The following is a 16702-nucleotide window of genomic DNA, read 5'->3' as shown; positions in this document are numbered from 1 at the left end:
TAATTTACCTAATGTTGGATAACATTACCCAAAATTGGGGGGAAAACCTTACCCAGCCCAAGAGGGTTGTTTATACTACATGTATACCCAGCGGTTGGGTAAAATGGTAATTTTACCCAACTTTAAGAATTTTAATTACAAAAAAAAACTTTCACATTAGAACAGGGTTTATTTCCGTCGCCTTACATATTATTTTATTTGGACATTATTGTTCAAAATATTGATTTTATTTTTTGATTTTGTCTTGTTTAGCTCTTTTTTGCATACGACAAATACATCTACGCCATGCACCAAACACCCGACCTCCAACATCTAGATCTGTTTTATATGTTTTTCTACACGAGGCCGTACGGATGCTATGCATGGGTAAGATATCATGATATGCGACATTGAGCAGTCAAATTATTGCAGTTGATAGGGCATCAGAATTTAGTACAAGGGGTCCCGAGTTCGTGCCACAGTGTGGATCAAAATATTTCAGTGGAAATACCGTAAACGTTCGCCTAATGGCGCACCTGGGCTCCTTTGCATTGTGGTAAATTTCATGTCCACATAGAGAGCTCCCTCCTTGAAAAATCTCAACAAGAATTAAGGGTATTTGCCCATATTTGCTGGTGAGATTTTTTATGGGAGGGCACTTTTAGTTTGTGTATAAATTCCAGTTATGTCAAGGGAGCCCAGCGCCATTAGGCGAACGTTTACGGTAGTTACGCTTACTTGAAATTCCCACATAAAGCACAGAAAAATTGAACAAATTTCAAGTATATGTCCATTTATTTAACGTTTGAATATTCAACAGTATATATTTTTCATTTTTTCCTCCCTTGTTCTGTAATGACCCTACTGCACTTTATTTTATTTTAAAGTCGTATTCCTACACAATGGACCGTGAAATGGAGCTCTTGGACGGTGGAAGAAACTACTGCAACTGGTGGAATCTCGTAGAAGGTATACGTCCGATTCATTGCACTTATTGCACCCGTTTTGTGTAAATTTGTGTAACTCCTGATTATGTTGGCGAACAATTTGCGATCGACCAGTAATTAATTATACACGGTACTAAAGTTAACTCGCCCTAACTATATCATTTAACATCAACTTACTCTTGAGCCTGCAGAAGTATTACCAGGAGTTAATTCATCAATTCAAAAATTGTCCTGTTGAACTACAAACATAACCAATTTCACTGATTCAAGTTGGGATATGTTGAACTACAAACATAACCAATTTCACTGATTCCAGTTGGGATATTATGTTGGCCTAAAATCAGATTTTTGACAAATTAACCTGGCCAGGACGATTAATAAACTCGATGTTCCTGGGCTACGGTGCACACCGACATCCACTGGTTAATAATTACGTTACAGCAGAGACACTAAAATGAATACACGGGATCGATACACGTGAATGTGCTATGCACGATTTGATATTCAGGCGATAAATCTTTGGATACCGGGATAGAAAATGATGAATATCTCCCGTAATTTTTTTGTTCCTCTTTTGTTCTAAAGAAGCCATATTTATTTCCTTGCACTTGAACATATGTGTTGAAAGGATATGATAGTCGTTAGCTTGAGTATTGAGAAAGAAGCGTGCGTCTTGAACTCAAAAACAGACCAAAATTCTGATTTTATATGACTAAGCGCAGCGTAGTATAGGCTAGCTGCACTCACTCGTGGACATGTGGTGGAGGCAGTCTATAAAAGACGATGACCCATGGCGTATACATGGCTCATTCTTGTATTATGGGGTCCAATGGTGTCCGGTTATGATCGACACATAATTTGCCCTGAATTTTGAAAACTGTAACAGGTATTTGGCCTATTTGTAATTTTTTATACAAAACATGTGGGTTATTACTAAAAACTTTCAAAAAAGAAATTGTTAACAGCTATTTTTAATTTTTATTACATGTAAGGTCTCGAAAATCATGGACACCACTTGTGACAAAAAAGATCATCTACATCTGGTTGCCTGTTAGTTTCATTTATATATGACCATTGCTTATTTTTTTTGGTCTTATTGAGTGAATAGGATGTATACTAAAATTGTATTATGAAAGAAATGTTAGCGACAAAACATCTGTTAACAAAGCGCTTACGCAAAGTACATATTTTGGTGTCCGCGTTATGCGCGACGTTATGACCGACATGTAAAAATGCAAAATGTGCTATATTTTTTTTAAATGGGGTAATTTGTAAACAACAAATACTTCAAATGATATATTATGACATGTTTAAATATATGACTGACAAATGGAAATTGCAAAATAAGTTGAATTAAAGTTAAAGCTGGATATTGTACGACAAACTGGACACCGAGTTATGACCGACACATGAAAATGAATAATATGTCATAATTTTTAAAAATTGGGTATCTGATAAACAATGAATACTTAAAACAACAGTGTGATATGTTTAGATAAATTTGCAGGTCAAATACACTTTTCAAAGTATGACATAATTACAGATAGCTTGTTATTGTCAGTCATAACTGGACACCAAATATTTTGGTGTCCAGTTATGCGCGACACCACTGGGCACCTTAAATTCTCTCATGTGCACAAAATTGATGTTATAGAAAGTCATCCACTTATCTATTATGCCACACTTGTGCTGGCCCCACATAAAAATGGCAACTTTTAATCTAAACTGACAGAAATTGTACAAAACAGGCCCAATAATTAACTTTTGGGTCAATTTTTGACCATGTATTTTGACCAAAATGCAAATATGCTGTTTTGAAGGTTACAGCAACTTCTTATAATGTTATTTTATTTTTAGATTATAAAAGCTCCTAAACCACATTTAACTTGCAACTTTTTAGCCATTTTGGCATTTATATTTTTTGTTTAGCAGGGGTTAAAACATGTTTGGTGTCCGGTTATGCGCGACATTTTAGAGTGATTTCTCCACAGTTATGTGCTTCGTACAGATTTCTGGGCAATCATCGCTGAAAATATTTTGCAGATTTTGAAAGAGTATATAATTCCACTCAATTTAAGCTAACTTTTGACATTAATATTCAATTTTGAAAATTTGACTGTATGTCACACCATTGGACCCCATAATACAAGAATGAGCCACATGCTCACTCACACACAGAGAGGTCAATTACCAGGCTATTGTCAGTAGCCTTAGTCGAATGTCCCTCGCGGCTCATTATGCGTCTCAAAACTATTAAACAGGTCGGAACAAAATGGCCATGCGTGGCTGTGGATTCATACTACCATGGCGATTTCTGCCATGAAGATATCGGGGCGATGACACTGTGCGGTGTGCCTATATTTTTCGTCATTCTTGTGTGTCTTGACTACCTTAAGACCTAATTGTTATTTTTCGAAACAATGTTTCTTTTTTTATAGGAAGCGGGCTAAGCGCTCAACCAGCATACTCACGAGACACAACCAACAGTAGATGTACCGAGTTCACGACTGCAAACTGCTCCATCAACTAAGTCGAAACAAGCTGCATGCTGAGTCAGAACATCTTGATCGAAACAAACCTTTTGAACTTGTTTAAGATTTCATATCACAATTTGCTGCAAAAAGTATAATATAGGCCTAATAAATAACGTCAGGTATCTTTTGCTATGTTGACGCTGTTTTATTTACGTTCCAGCCTGAGTTCGTATTATATAATCATGAGTTTTTTGGGGTTTTTTTTACAACGACGGGAGCGTGACCGATTGGGAACGTGGCCGACCCGTCACTTCTAAAGTTGAGTGCATAGGCGTAGATCCGGGGGGTGGGGGATAAATCCTCCCAATATTTTGCCTGTATGTGGATTTCTGACCAAATTAACCTCATATTTGGCCATTTTAGTCTCAAAATTACAAAATTCTTCGCGCTTCGCGCCAATTTATTCCATTTTTGTACCATATTTCAACAGTTTAGCTTCAAAATGGCAAACTTTTTCACGCGTCGCACGCATTTTGTACCATAAACTTATTATGTCGCCAAAAGGTGCTGAATTCACTCTACTTCAAGAATGCCAAGTTTTTCCAACCCCATTCCCCCAATGTAAAAAAGAAATCTACGCCACTGGTTGAGTGCCCCCCCCCCTCCCGGAACATCTAAAACATTCGTTTTGGTATATTTTCGGCCTTAAATGGCTGGCTCTTGCCATCTGACCCGCGTAAAAGAATACCATTCGTTTCGTACTATATCTCTGTACCTTTGTCTTATTGCGCAAAATATTTTATAAATGACATCCTGTAAATTATGGGCCTATGCTCTTGCTTTCATCGATCATCCTTGCCACCCTCCCCCTCCCCTCGTTGCGTTGTCACCTCTAGGCAGGTTGCAACAAACTTTAAGCTGCATCATCTTTAAGACACATTTGCTGCTTGTTTGTTTGTTTGTTCGTCGTAAATAACACATTTATATTTTATAATATAGACATTTTAATGAATAAATATATTGGAGAGCATAATGTTATTATATAGCTGTGCCGTTTTATTTTGAATTAGAACTAGCCCCGTTCGCAAACGTAAAGTAAAATTTAAATTCTGTACTTTTACGGGGACCAGTAAAATTACGGAATTTAAATGTCACTTTCAGTGTGTTTAAGCAGAATTAAGTGGAAGTTAGTGATAAACATCATGGGTTTGTAGTATTACATGAAGATGTGGGTGGGTGTGGAGGTAGGTAGGTGGTTCTAATCACAAAAAGGTGTTTGGATTACGGCTGGTTCCCGTAAAATTACGGGAAATTTCGAAATACGGGCGTCTGTTAATTTATGGCATTTTTTACGGTGTGGGGTAGGACCTAAAGTTGTTACTTGAAAATTTACTATTTAGCCTACCGTATGCTGTTAACTGGGGAAAGATAAAGACGTTTTACAGCACAGATCAATACGGTAGGCCTACACGTCATGCACATACGTCAGTGCCCCGAGGATCACGATACCCTGCATGCCATTTAAAGGAACAGTCAGTGGTTCGCTAAATAGTCTAAATATTATGGCATATAAATGATAAATGTACCTACAAATTATACTCAATGATACGTGATAGCAGAAATAAACAAGTTTAAAAAACCCAAAGCAAGTTTTCGTTTTAGCAAATCAGTGACATCCCAGCAAACACAAAACGTTTTCGACATCATTCGCAAAAGGTTATAAGAGGTTGTCAGAAAACGTTTAAATGTCGGGTTATATAAAGGGTATATTAAAAAACCCAGCATTTTTAAAATGGTTATTTCTCGAAAACTAACTCCGTGACACCTCTTTTTTATTTTAGATATTCGAAGTATATCGATGATATTTAATTGGTACGAAGTTTAAGAAAAATCGTTCGGCGGGATCTTGTATGGACTATACCCCTTAAGAGTATAAAACGGTTTCGTAACCTTAAAAAACATGTTTTGATAATCTACTGCTCAGCAAACAAAAATGCCTATAAATGATAAATTTACTGCTCAGCAAACAAAAATGTTTTACAGAAAACGCTTAAATGTCGGGTTATATAAAGGATATAAAAACGTTTTGATAACATTCCAAAAACATTCTTGAAAACTTGATACAAAACATTCTAAACAGAATGTTATTTTGGGGTTGATAAAATATTTTGCGAAAAATGTTTGCCCAAAATATTTGCAATAACGTTTTGAAAACGTTTTCATGACCTTTATATAACCCAACATTTAAATGTTATTAAAATGTTTTGAAAAAAACATTTTAAGAACATTTATGTGTTTGCTGGGTTCAAATATTTTAACATAATGTTATTTAAGTATTGACAAAATATTTGGCAAAAATGTTTGCAAAAATAGTTTACAATTACATTTTTTGAAAACATTTAAAAATATTGTTGTAGTGTGTTTTCATACAAAACGTTTTAAAACGTTATCATGACCTTTATATAACCCGACATTTTAATGTTATTAAAACGTTTTTACCTAAACCAAAAGCCAAAATATAACTTATTTAAAACGTTTTTGTGTTTGCTGGGATATCCGCATAACCTTAATATAGGCTTATAGCTAACAGTCATGTGGTGTTGAGAATGAACTGCGATTGGTCCATTCTTCAATCTGATATAAAAGAGTTTGCAAACTGGAACCACCGGCACACCGCAGCATCTACAGTCAGAGCAAGTCAGTTGCAGCATCAGAAGCAGACAACAGCTACAAAATGTGGTCATTCCTTATAGTGTCTGCTGTTTTGGTTGGTTTGGGGGCTGCAGCGCCAAGTAATATCAGTCAACCTTTTAGATTTAAAAATGTGGCTGATTTGAAAGATATGGATCAAAAGGAATTGGAGCAAACTTTAAGAGCAGAGGATAAAGCCGGTTGGGGATTCCCCTATCCAAGTTTCGCAACATGTAGTATAGAATGGTATGTATCGGAGTTGCAAAACTTCAGCTTTTTTTTAGTAATCGACGTTATAAATTACATAATAATTAACACTATGTTAATGATTTTTAGGGGCCACAATTATACCCCGTGGTGCTTGGGGGGTAATTGAGGCCCCGAACAAAATAAAAATGTTTTATTGACATTTTGTCTAATTTCAGGCCATTTGAACTAGTTAGTTTTCAAAAAGAAGGTATTTGAAGGCATTTTGTACAATCTTGTTACAATCTGTTGCCACAAAGTGAAAACGGACTTTTATTTTAAAATTACAACTTACACCTAATTAATGATGTTCTCTATAAGTTTAAAACATGTTTGAATAATAGCCTATTCTATTTAGGCCTACCCCATTAGGGATAGAACAATACTTTTGACCCATATTTTAATTTATACATAATGCGCAATAATTTTGAATTTGTTAAAACATGGAAGTTCAAACCTTGTTATATCATGTCGTCATTTTACCAAACAAACTGGAGTGGTTACCGCACAATAGCTGCACCTTTGGGCTTCGGCAGTAAATTGTGGTATACCACTGATGTCACATGTTTTTGACTTTTTCTCTTTCACGTGACACTGTCCGGGAGTCACATTTTTGTTTTGTTTTCGAGATATTTAATATATTTTTTTTCTTTACTTTTTTTCTCTTCCATTTGACACTATGGGTCATACCTTCTTGGTATATTCATGCATTGTTTTTCTACATTGGGGTCTTTTTTCACGGCTGGGCGAGATATCCGAGGATCTCGTTTAGGGTGCATGTATTTATATACTACTTGTACAAAATTAGGCCTAGGCAAACCTTTTCTTTTTCTATCTTGTTTCAGGACATTTGGTTTGGACTGCGTGGAGCTGTCCTTGATTTTGGCCAAACAAATTCAAAAGTGGACAGGGCCTGGCAATTGCGGTAGCAGTAAAGAAAACCATGATCCCGGTAAACAGAACTGCATGTACCAGGTAAATATATTAGGCCTATACATAATGAAAATAACGTGATGGGGGTTGTCTCTTTCCTTACAGGCCAGTAGGCTATGCTTTATAATTATGCTTGTTAGCCTGGCTTTGTTTGAGCCTGGTCCTATCAGGACAGCGTGTCTCCACACGGAGCGACCGTTTAAACAAACAAACAAACAGTGGTTGCACCATCCAAAAAACCGCAGCTAATTGCTGCAATGCACATTCATATGTGATGCGATTCAGCAAAATCAGTCAGAACTCGAAAATACACTGCAAAAAGCGTGTTTAGGAATTAAACACTTTTCTTGCACCACATTCTAAACATGCTTGATTCCTAAACCCTATAGTGGCAGCCAGCCCTGATATATAGCTACTAACCGCTCCATCTCAGGGGCACTTGACGTGATGGGGGTGTGCAGACAGCACTGCAAAAGTGTGTTTAAGAATTAAACACTTTTCTAAACACTATCTTGCACCATGTTTTTAAACATGTTTAAATGCTACACATGTTTAGGAATTTGATGGGTATGTGTTTAGGAATTTAACACATGATGTTTTGGAATTTGACATTGGTTTTTAGGAATAAAACACTTTTCTTGCACCACATTTCTAAACATGTTTGATTCCTAAACACCAATGTCTAAACACATTTCTAAACATGTTTGATTCCTAAACACCAATGTCAAATTTCCTAAACACAGCCCATCAAATTCCTAAACATGTGTTGCATTTAAACATGTTTAAAAACATGGTGCAAGATAGTGTTTAGAAAAGTGTTTAATTCCTAAACACACTTTTTGCAGTGTATTGATTTTGAGATATAGCCATACAAAGGAAATATTTCCTTCTTTTTTTTTCTTTTTTTTAAACTTTTGAATTGCTCACATCTCTGGAACTGGTTGCTCAATTTCAATGGGTATTTCTGCAAAATCCAGATTTGCAAATTCGTTTTCCTATCATAATTATTAGAAACCGAAAATTTAATGTTTTCGAGTTCCGACTGATTTTACTTGATCGCATCACATATTTTCTTTTCACCTCCCCTGCTATTAATGGCACTTCAAAGGAATGCTTATATACGCCTGGGAAACGTGTGTTTCTAGGGTTCAGATGCTTTTTGCTTCATTTTAAAGCCATTCCAGTAAGAAGTCTCTGTCTTCCTTTAAATTCATTCCACACATTTCATGATGTCCGCCTGCATCAAATTCCCGCAAAGTGGTAAGGTACCGTAACGATAAAGGTTCATGTATGTTTAATTTATTACCGTAAAGGCCGGAGTGGCATATACCCAAGCCTGGGTACCGGGTGGAGAGAGACAGTAAAGGTTAAGCTAGGCCCTTTGTATCATAGACATGATAGAGTATGTATAGAGCCTTAAAAGTGCATTTCACGATATAGCACCACAAACCTCTGATTTAGGGTCAGAGTTGGGCTAATACCTCATCAGATCACATCACATAACTATGCCTGTACTGTTAGCCATACTCGTCTGGTAGGCCTACTAATGCTCTTAACTGTTCATGCTCCTAAGTCCCTGGATGTTGGTTTATCAAGCCAGAAGAGCTCATTTTGATGGATTGCACAGCAACCACACAGAAGGGCATTTGTTGATAGGCCTACATTTCATCATGTTCATGGTATTAAAAAATGTAGGACATACATGAGGGTCATTCAAAAAGTTCTACATTCACCCTCGTATCTCAGCTTCTGCAATTATAGCAGCCTATTCATAATTTTATTGGTGATAACCTATGGTATTTTCTTGCTGATGAAAACATTTTATTCTAATATCTTTTTCCGTTCGTTGTGTAAGCGAAGTAAAACATTAAACCACGATTCAGAACTGCGGAATCTCCATAAAATTAAAAAAAAACACTTAAGGAATCGCATAGCAACATGGGACACGACTCACACGAGAGCACATCAGACATACCGAATTGCATTCTGAATACGAGGAATGCTTCTGATATCAAATAATTTGGATTTTTTTGAAATTGGCGACATAGGCCTAATACAAATTTTATGGCAAATTATAAAATTGGTATTTTTTTATTTTTCGTATTTAAAAGTCCTTGAAGTAAATTTATCAATCTAATGATCAGCTATGATAGGTCTATACTATTAAGTATATATCATTAGATTTGTAAATATTAAATTAAAAAAAGTGTATGTAGCTGGGAGGAAAAGCCGACGAGCATTTGAAAATGTTGACCTTTCGTATTGCAGATACATATTTTGTTCCTAAAAAGACTTAATTTTTTTTGTGGAAAAAATGTATATCTTTAACTTTAAATTTTTTAAATTATCATCGGCTTTTTCGGTTATTCCTTCATGTAATTTTACACGAAATTAGGGTTAGGGTTAGGGTTAGAGTTAGGGTTAGTTTAGGGTTAGGATTAGGGTTAGGATTCGGGTTAGGGTTAGGATTAGGGTTATGATTAGGATTAGGCTTAGGGTTAGGGTTAGAGTTAGGATTAGATTACACGAAATAATTACATGAAGGATCGACCGCTTTTTCTCCCAGCTACATACAGTTAAGACGCGGGACTACCAATTCTTTAGAAATGCATAGTCGCGCTAAAAGTCGATCGATACATGTTAAAATCAGCACAATTCAGAGATACACCTTTTTGCTACGAAATTTATTTTCTCGGTCAAATATAAAGCAATATTTTTTTTTTTCTTCAGTAATGTCAGTTAAAGACATAGTGCTTGGATATACATTTTTTTTAAATCCTGGTGTTAAAATTCAAGCATCATATTTTGTCTTTTAGTGTGATATTTTTGATTTTTATAGGCCTTTAGTTCGCCCGTGAGCTTTTTACGGAATTCATTTTTAGCGTCTCAAACTAATATAGTTTGCTAAAGAAAGATATTTCCCACCTCTGTAAAGCACATCGTGTGGGTCTATATATTATAGTTTTGTCAGAATTTCCGTTTTTATTTTACCCTTTTTCCTTCGTGCTCCGAAAATGTCAAACTCAGTAGGGGAGAGCGGGGAGTGTTCGCCCTAGGGGCAGGTTCGCCCACCCCTTGTTTCTCAGCACTATGGCTATCGGGGAATTTGGTGATGGCAAAATTAGGTGCCATAGGTCATTATAAACTTCTCATTATTAACTACGCAACATATAGGGACGTGTTCATCGAACTGCAGCCAAAACAAAAAAATTACATCAAAACGTGTAATTTTTTCTTGCATTCATAATGTTGTATTATCATTGATACATAAATACAGATGGTTTTAATGGATATCTGTATTGGGAACATATGGGATTTGTCAAAGATTTATTGCAGTTATAAACTCCTTATTCAATTTGTATTTTGCATACCCTGAAGAAAATATAAAAATGTGCACTAGGGGCACGTTCGCCCTTTTGAGGATGGGGCATGTTCGCCCTATATCTTCCCCGGGCGGACTTACCCCAAACTGGAGGGCGGACCTGCCCCATCAGCGTATTATGTAAAATATCGATAATTATACCATTAAACAAGGTAACTGAAAAGCATGTTTGTTAAAGTTATGTAGTATCAGTATTACTCATACCACCGTTTATGTCCTAATCCATAATCTCCCCGAAGTTGTAAACATGATACGTTTAAGCTCACTTTGGACCCCTACATATTACCCTGACCCGACCCCTGCAAACAAATTTAGTGACTCCCAAAAGAGAATGTACGCCCTGTTTACTCTTGCTAAATGTTTGCATTGAATATGTTATTGTTATGCAATGTTTAAACCTTTTTTCGTGATTAGGGTGAACTTACCCCACCATATGGGCGAACCTGCCCCAATATGGGGCAAGTTCGCCACTTTATAAAACGTTTTGTTTGCTCTATCCTGTTGCTATTGTAAGGCATATAGTTCTGGGATTGTGGTCGTATATAGCTAAGACATAGGGCTTTCACATGAGCTAATCAGGTCATCCCTAACCTTAAAATTGACATCGCTAGGCTGGTCAGAAAAAAATAGGGCGATCACTCCCCGCTCTCCCCTACTTTATCTCGAGAACAACCAGCAGAAATAATCAATATTTCAATTGTTGTCAACCAGGTCCCTTTTCCATTGAAAACCAGGATTGCCTGACCAGCGATTTGGTAGCCCAAATCCCCAATTCTGGTAAATAAGGTGAATTTTGGAAATTTGCTCCCGTGATAGCCTGCAATTTCAATTTATAGGGGCTATGGATTCCATGATTATGAAAACCATTTTGTCTGTTTGTTTGTTTGTTTATTTACCTAGGATGAGGTCCTTGGGAAAATCCACTGTCCAAACCTAGAAAAATTCGCGTGTTATTAGAGGGGATTTTAATTTTCTGTCCCTCCTATCTCCAGGTGAATTTTGAATGATCCCCCCATCGCGGGTTGGCATTTTCATTACACCCTTCAGACTTGCGTTCGGGTTTGTATAGGCCTATTTATCATAATTTAGCGCTATAGGACCTACTTTCTAAATGTAGGCTATAGCTATAGCCGTGCTATATAAATATTATAAGGTACCGGTATGTAATATTATGTAGGCCTATGGGGGTGGGGTGGGTAGGCCTACTCAACACATTTTAACCATGACTTACAATGCAAGGCTCATTGTTGCCATAAATGATTTTTCCTTTAGGTCATTATAATAGGTTGTTATAAACTTCCATGTTTAACCTTGTATTGTTTTGGCTGCTTCATTATGACTTTCGGTGGGTTTAAGCAATTTCAAACAAACACAAACAAAAGGCACTATACCCAGTCACCTTCATGACAATTGAAACACTAGGTAATTTCTTTGCTATATTGAAGTTCTGGCAACAATGTATCCAGGCCGGGCACCCAGAGATATCGATCCACAATGCTAGTATTAGCCTAAGATTTCACGCGTGGATTTGAAAATTTTTCAGCTGGTAGTCAAAAATTATGGAATCAAAACGGAAATTCTGACAAAACTATGATATATCGCTCACGGTGATGTGCGTTAGAAAGTTGGGAAAAATCCTTCTTTAGCGAACTATATTACTTTGAAAAGCTAAAAGATTGATCTAAAAAAAGGCTCGCGGGCAGAGTTGAAGCCTATCAAAATCGAAAATCTTACACTAAATGACTGAATTTCACGACTAAGTTTAACACTAAGATTTGAAAAAAAAAAAAATACAGTATCAAGCATTACAGTTTTTCCTGACATTTACTGAAAAAATGAAAATTATTGCTTTTCATTTGGCCGAGAAAAAATTTTTTACACTGAAAAGGTGTAACTCAAAATTTTGTTCATTTGAATACTAAATTCGATCGTTTGTATTGCCTTATTAAATGACTGAGTGAGCCTTGCAGAACAATAACAATCGGTAGTCCAGCGTCCTAACTGCATAAACTTTAAGTAAACATCATTAGATTTATATTTTACTTCGAGGACTGTTAAATGTCAAAAATATCAATTTTTAATAATTTGCCATAAAATTTGTACTATATCACAAATTTCAAAAAATCAAAATTATGTGATGTTAGAAGGACATTGCTCGTATTCATAATGCCGCAATCATCGGTATGTCTGATGTGCTCGCAGGTTCACAAAAATACTGCGCAAAGGTGTGTGACAGAGCCCTTAACACTGCTTAAAGTAGACCAGTTTGAAATTACCATGAATAAAATATAATTTAGTCCCTTCACATGGCTTAAGTTGAAGCTGACATAAGGAAAAATATCAAAAATTATGTAAAATGACAACACATATCTGCACCACTCCAACAAAACCCGTTGCTTTTTAGCAAAGAGTAGATAAGAACTGTAATCAAATTTAATGTTTTTCTTTAAAATGCCCTGAAGACATAATGCAGAAATTGTCTATCAGAAAAAAGGGCTATAAACGGGAAACATATAAAACATGCTATGAAAATGGCACTTGGCAATTAAACACCAAAGAAACTAATTTGAAAATACGAGGGGCAGTCAAAAAGTTCGTAGAACTCGGTATGCTACCTTGTCGCACGGTATTGAATTTGGTCTCATTTGAAAGCTTGTTCCTTCAACACATTACTACAAAAATATTAGATTTTTGCATCACTGTATGTGGGCAGGACACTCTTCAGAGGAAGCCTACCTCCATGAATTCACAGGCGGTGAAAACTCAAATGAAATTTAACAATGTACAGTTGCTGTAAATGGTAATGAAGTCCTTGGTATTCAACAGCAACGAAATGGTTCTTAGAGTTTAAGAATGGAATGAGCGTCCTTGAAGATCATCCAAGGTCCAAAAGACTTGCTGACGTCACCACTAATGATATACGTGCTGGTACAGTGGCATTGATATTGAAAAAAAGAGCCAAATAAGAAAGATGAAATAGCCACAACATATGACAACTCTGATGAATGTGTTTTCAACATTAATCCATTAACATTGGGTATTCCAGGGTGTCTCCTAGATGGGATCCCAGAATCTTCATGTACAAAATTGATACCAATTGGCATATTCAGGTCCACACCTTCTATACACTTAGAATGAGGACCGAGGCAAGTTTAATCTATATGTGGCTAAAGGTGATAAGACATACATTAATCACTGGAATTATGATGAGTGCATTTAGTGGAAGCACCTGGATCTCCCACCCCTAAGAAGATCATCACTCGGTCACTATAGTGCAAGGGTTTCATCGCTGTTTCTGAGATCCAGGGAGAGTCTTGATGACAGATCATTTGCTAAATGTTGTTTCGGTTTATAATATGCTAGCATGATCATATTTTGCATGTCGAGCTAATCTCGTATAAGAGGAATTACACATATACATTTTCATTAAAATGTTTTACGACTTTTTACCGTTTCCGGTATATCAAATCTTATTTTGGTTCTGAGGTCACCTACAAAAACCTGGAATTGGTATCAATATACATTTGCAACCAAGTGTAGGTGACATTCAAGTGCATTATGCCAAGTTTGAAAAAGCTACCATTTACAGAACCAAAGTATAAGATTGGAGGTAGAACTTTATGAATGACCCTCGTATGATGCGCCTTGCAAGAAAATTGACTCAGGTTAGACGTCGCTTTTCCCCTTTCCCAATGGTGCGGCTGCAAGAACTGCAATAATGATTTGAAAACTTTTACTATTATTTAATAGTGTTAGGGGCTTTGCAATAATCATGACCCCCGAGGTGGGGGGGGGGGGGGTAAAATTTCCAAACGGCTTTCCAAATCGCTTGCCCCCTCTTAGCCCGCCAAAATTCTCCCCCCCCTTTGCACATGCCAAATTTTTGGGATCCCAATTTACAAACCTCGCATGTTGCGAGCGCATAGCAGGAAAATAAGCGTTTCCATACCGTTTTCCTAAGCCTTTTTAGCGCATATTTAAAAGGCGCCCCATGAATGTGTACCAAAAATTGCCTCCCCCCTTCTCTAGAATACCTGCTAGAATATTAGAGTCAAGCGGTAGCATGACCAGCAAGTTTTAAAAAAACCGACTGATAAAGAAGAATAAACAGATGCACCGCGGACTATATTTACACGAAACAAAACGCTATTGTTCTGTGATATTTTTCGCTGGGTACAAAATATATCTAAAACCATGCTAAATCTTATTTACTGTCCAAAGTGTAATATTTTAATAACTTATTAATTCAAAAAGTTACACCAATCTTACAGTCAATCCGATTGTTTGATAATAAACAAACGTTCTTGTATTATTTCACGCGGTATTTCATAGCCAAAATTAGTGTAAAATCATAGCTAATCATACTGATATCCAGAATCTTTCGACACTGCTACAGCCATACATGACTATCACTATCGCACTACTTTTTGAGATTCACTTTCAAAATATACCCTAGCATTTTCCTGGATACCCTACATACAAATTCTGGATCCCATTCGCCAAAAAATCAAGTTTTTCACAATTCTTTTATATTCTTTCCGGACCACAGCATACATTCATATTAATAAATACTCCACTTTCACAAGTCGTTATATCGGGACGTCCCCGTGGCGAAGTGGTTAAGGCCATGGACTTCTAATCCACTTATGAAGTTTTGCCCAAGTTCGAAACTTCCCACCACCTTTTTCAAACATGTTTGATTTTTATTCACATTTAGGCTAGGCCTAGGGCCTACTTTCACCATCCAGATGCTTTCACCATGCCTGACTATCATGATATCTTCGTCATTTAAAACACATTTATCAGTGGCTCTGTTCACAGCTCAGACTGAAATTATATTTGGAATAAATATTATAAATAGTCACAAATTAAAATCACAAACAGCGAAAGATCGCCAACAACTGCCGCTGAATATTGTTATCCAACTAGATTTCCCCACAGGGCTATAAAGAACCACAAACCGCGAAATTTGGATATATACTAGATTGCCCTGCAGGGCTATAAAGAATCACACACCACGAAATATGGATATCCAACAAGCTTAAACTATAAATTAGCTCCCGATAGAGGGCGGGGCTTGATAAGGGAAATTAAAATCACAAACCGCGAAAGATCGCCGACAACCGCCGCTTAATAGGGATATCCAACTAGATTGCCCCGCAGGGCTACAAAGAACCACAAACCGCGCAATTTGGATATCCAACCAGATTTCCCACAGGCCTATCGATTATAAAGAACCACAAACCGCGAAATATGGATATCCAACAAATTAAGACCACAAACCGCGAAAGATCAACAACAACTGCCGCTCAATATTGATATCCAACTAGCATCATGCAGTTATTGTTAACTACATGTATGCACACAACACAGGGGCACTCACAATAGGCAATTGAACCCTACTGGTAGCGCTGTATCGTAGCTATTGGGGATGAACTAGTTAGTATCATATATCAAAAAGTATAAAAGCTATGATTTTAGTACTTTCTCTCTGTTTCAATTACTTATTCTTTTCCAAATATCTGAATCTTCAACCCGGTACATGCTTTAATAACGGGGAACATACATTTTATTAAAAAGAAATCCTACCATCTATCCAAACTCGCCGTGTTATTCCAATGCACATTTTACTTCACAGGGCAGCCATTTTTTGATCGTATTTTGAAGATTGGCGTCATAGGTACAAATTTAGTACTTTCTGTCAATCAATTATGGCTTATTCTCTACATGTCAATCTTTAAATAATTGGCATAGTCCTTATAATAACGGTACTCCGCCTTGATGAGTAAATGACAGCAAACAGCTGCAAACCAGTAAAAAAATATCCCAAAACTCGGTCAGTGGGGCTCCGTTCGGACATGTCAATAGAGTCATTATCGATTGGATTAGACGTCCGTAGCGGACAATTCGGTCGCTCATTGGATCAATATTATCAGGTGGTAATAAATTTGCATTGGACAATAGATTACTATATAATGTATCGGTTTAATCTTTAATAAGCGGGTTTATGGCGGGAAAGGTCACGGTGAATTCGCCGTGGACGTAAGTGC

General features: G+C 36.7%; 1 protein-coding gene and 1 long non-coding RNA gene across 2 annotated transcripts in view; both read left to right on the top strand.

The window, feature by feature from the left end:
• Positions 1-250: 250 nt before the first annotated feature.
• Positions 251-4464, top strand: LOC140171483 (uncharacterized). The gene is made up of 3 exons (XR_011861609.1): positions 251-366; positions 867-948; positions 3365-4464. It is a non-coding gene; the product is annotated as an uncharacterized lncRNA (long non-coding RNA).
• A 1598-nt stretch (positions 4465-6062) lies between these two features.
• Positions 6063-16702, top strand: part of LOC140171482 (uncharacterized) — a 47792-nt gene continuing 37152 nt past the window's right edge. The window contains exons 1-2 of the mRNA XM_072194752.1: positions 6063-6337; positions 7183-7312. Of these exons, the coding sequence (XP_072050853.1) occupies positions 6135-6337; positions 7183-7312 (333 nt within the window). The 5' untranslated portion in view covers positions 6063-6134. The remainder of the gene's footprint in view (positions 6338-7182; positions 7313-16702) is intronic.

The sequence above is a fragment of the Amphiura filiformis genome, chromosome 15, assembly GCF_039555335.1.
Source record: "Amphiura filiformis chromosome 15, Afil_fr2py, whole genome shotgun sequence".
Classification (NCBI taxonomy): Eukaryota; Metazoa; Echinodermata; class Ophiuroidea; order Amphilepidida; family Amphiuridae; genus Amphiura; species Amphiura filiformis.
This window is presented reverse-complemented; position numbering and strand designations above follow the sequence as displayed.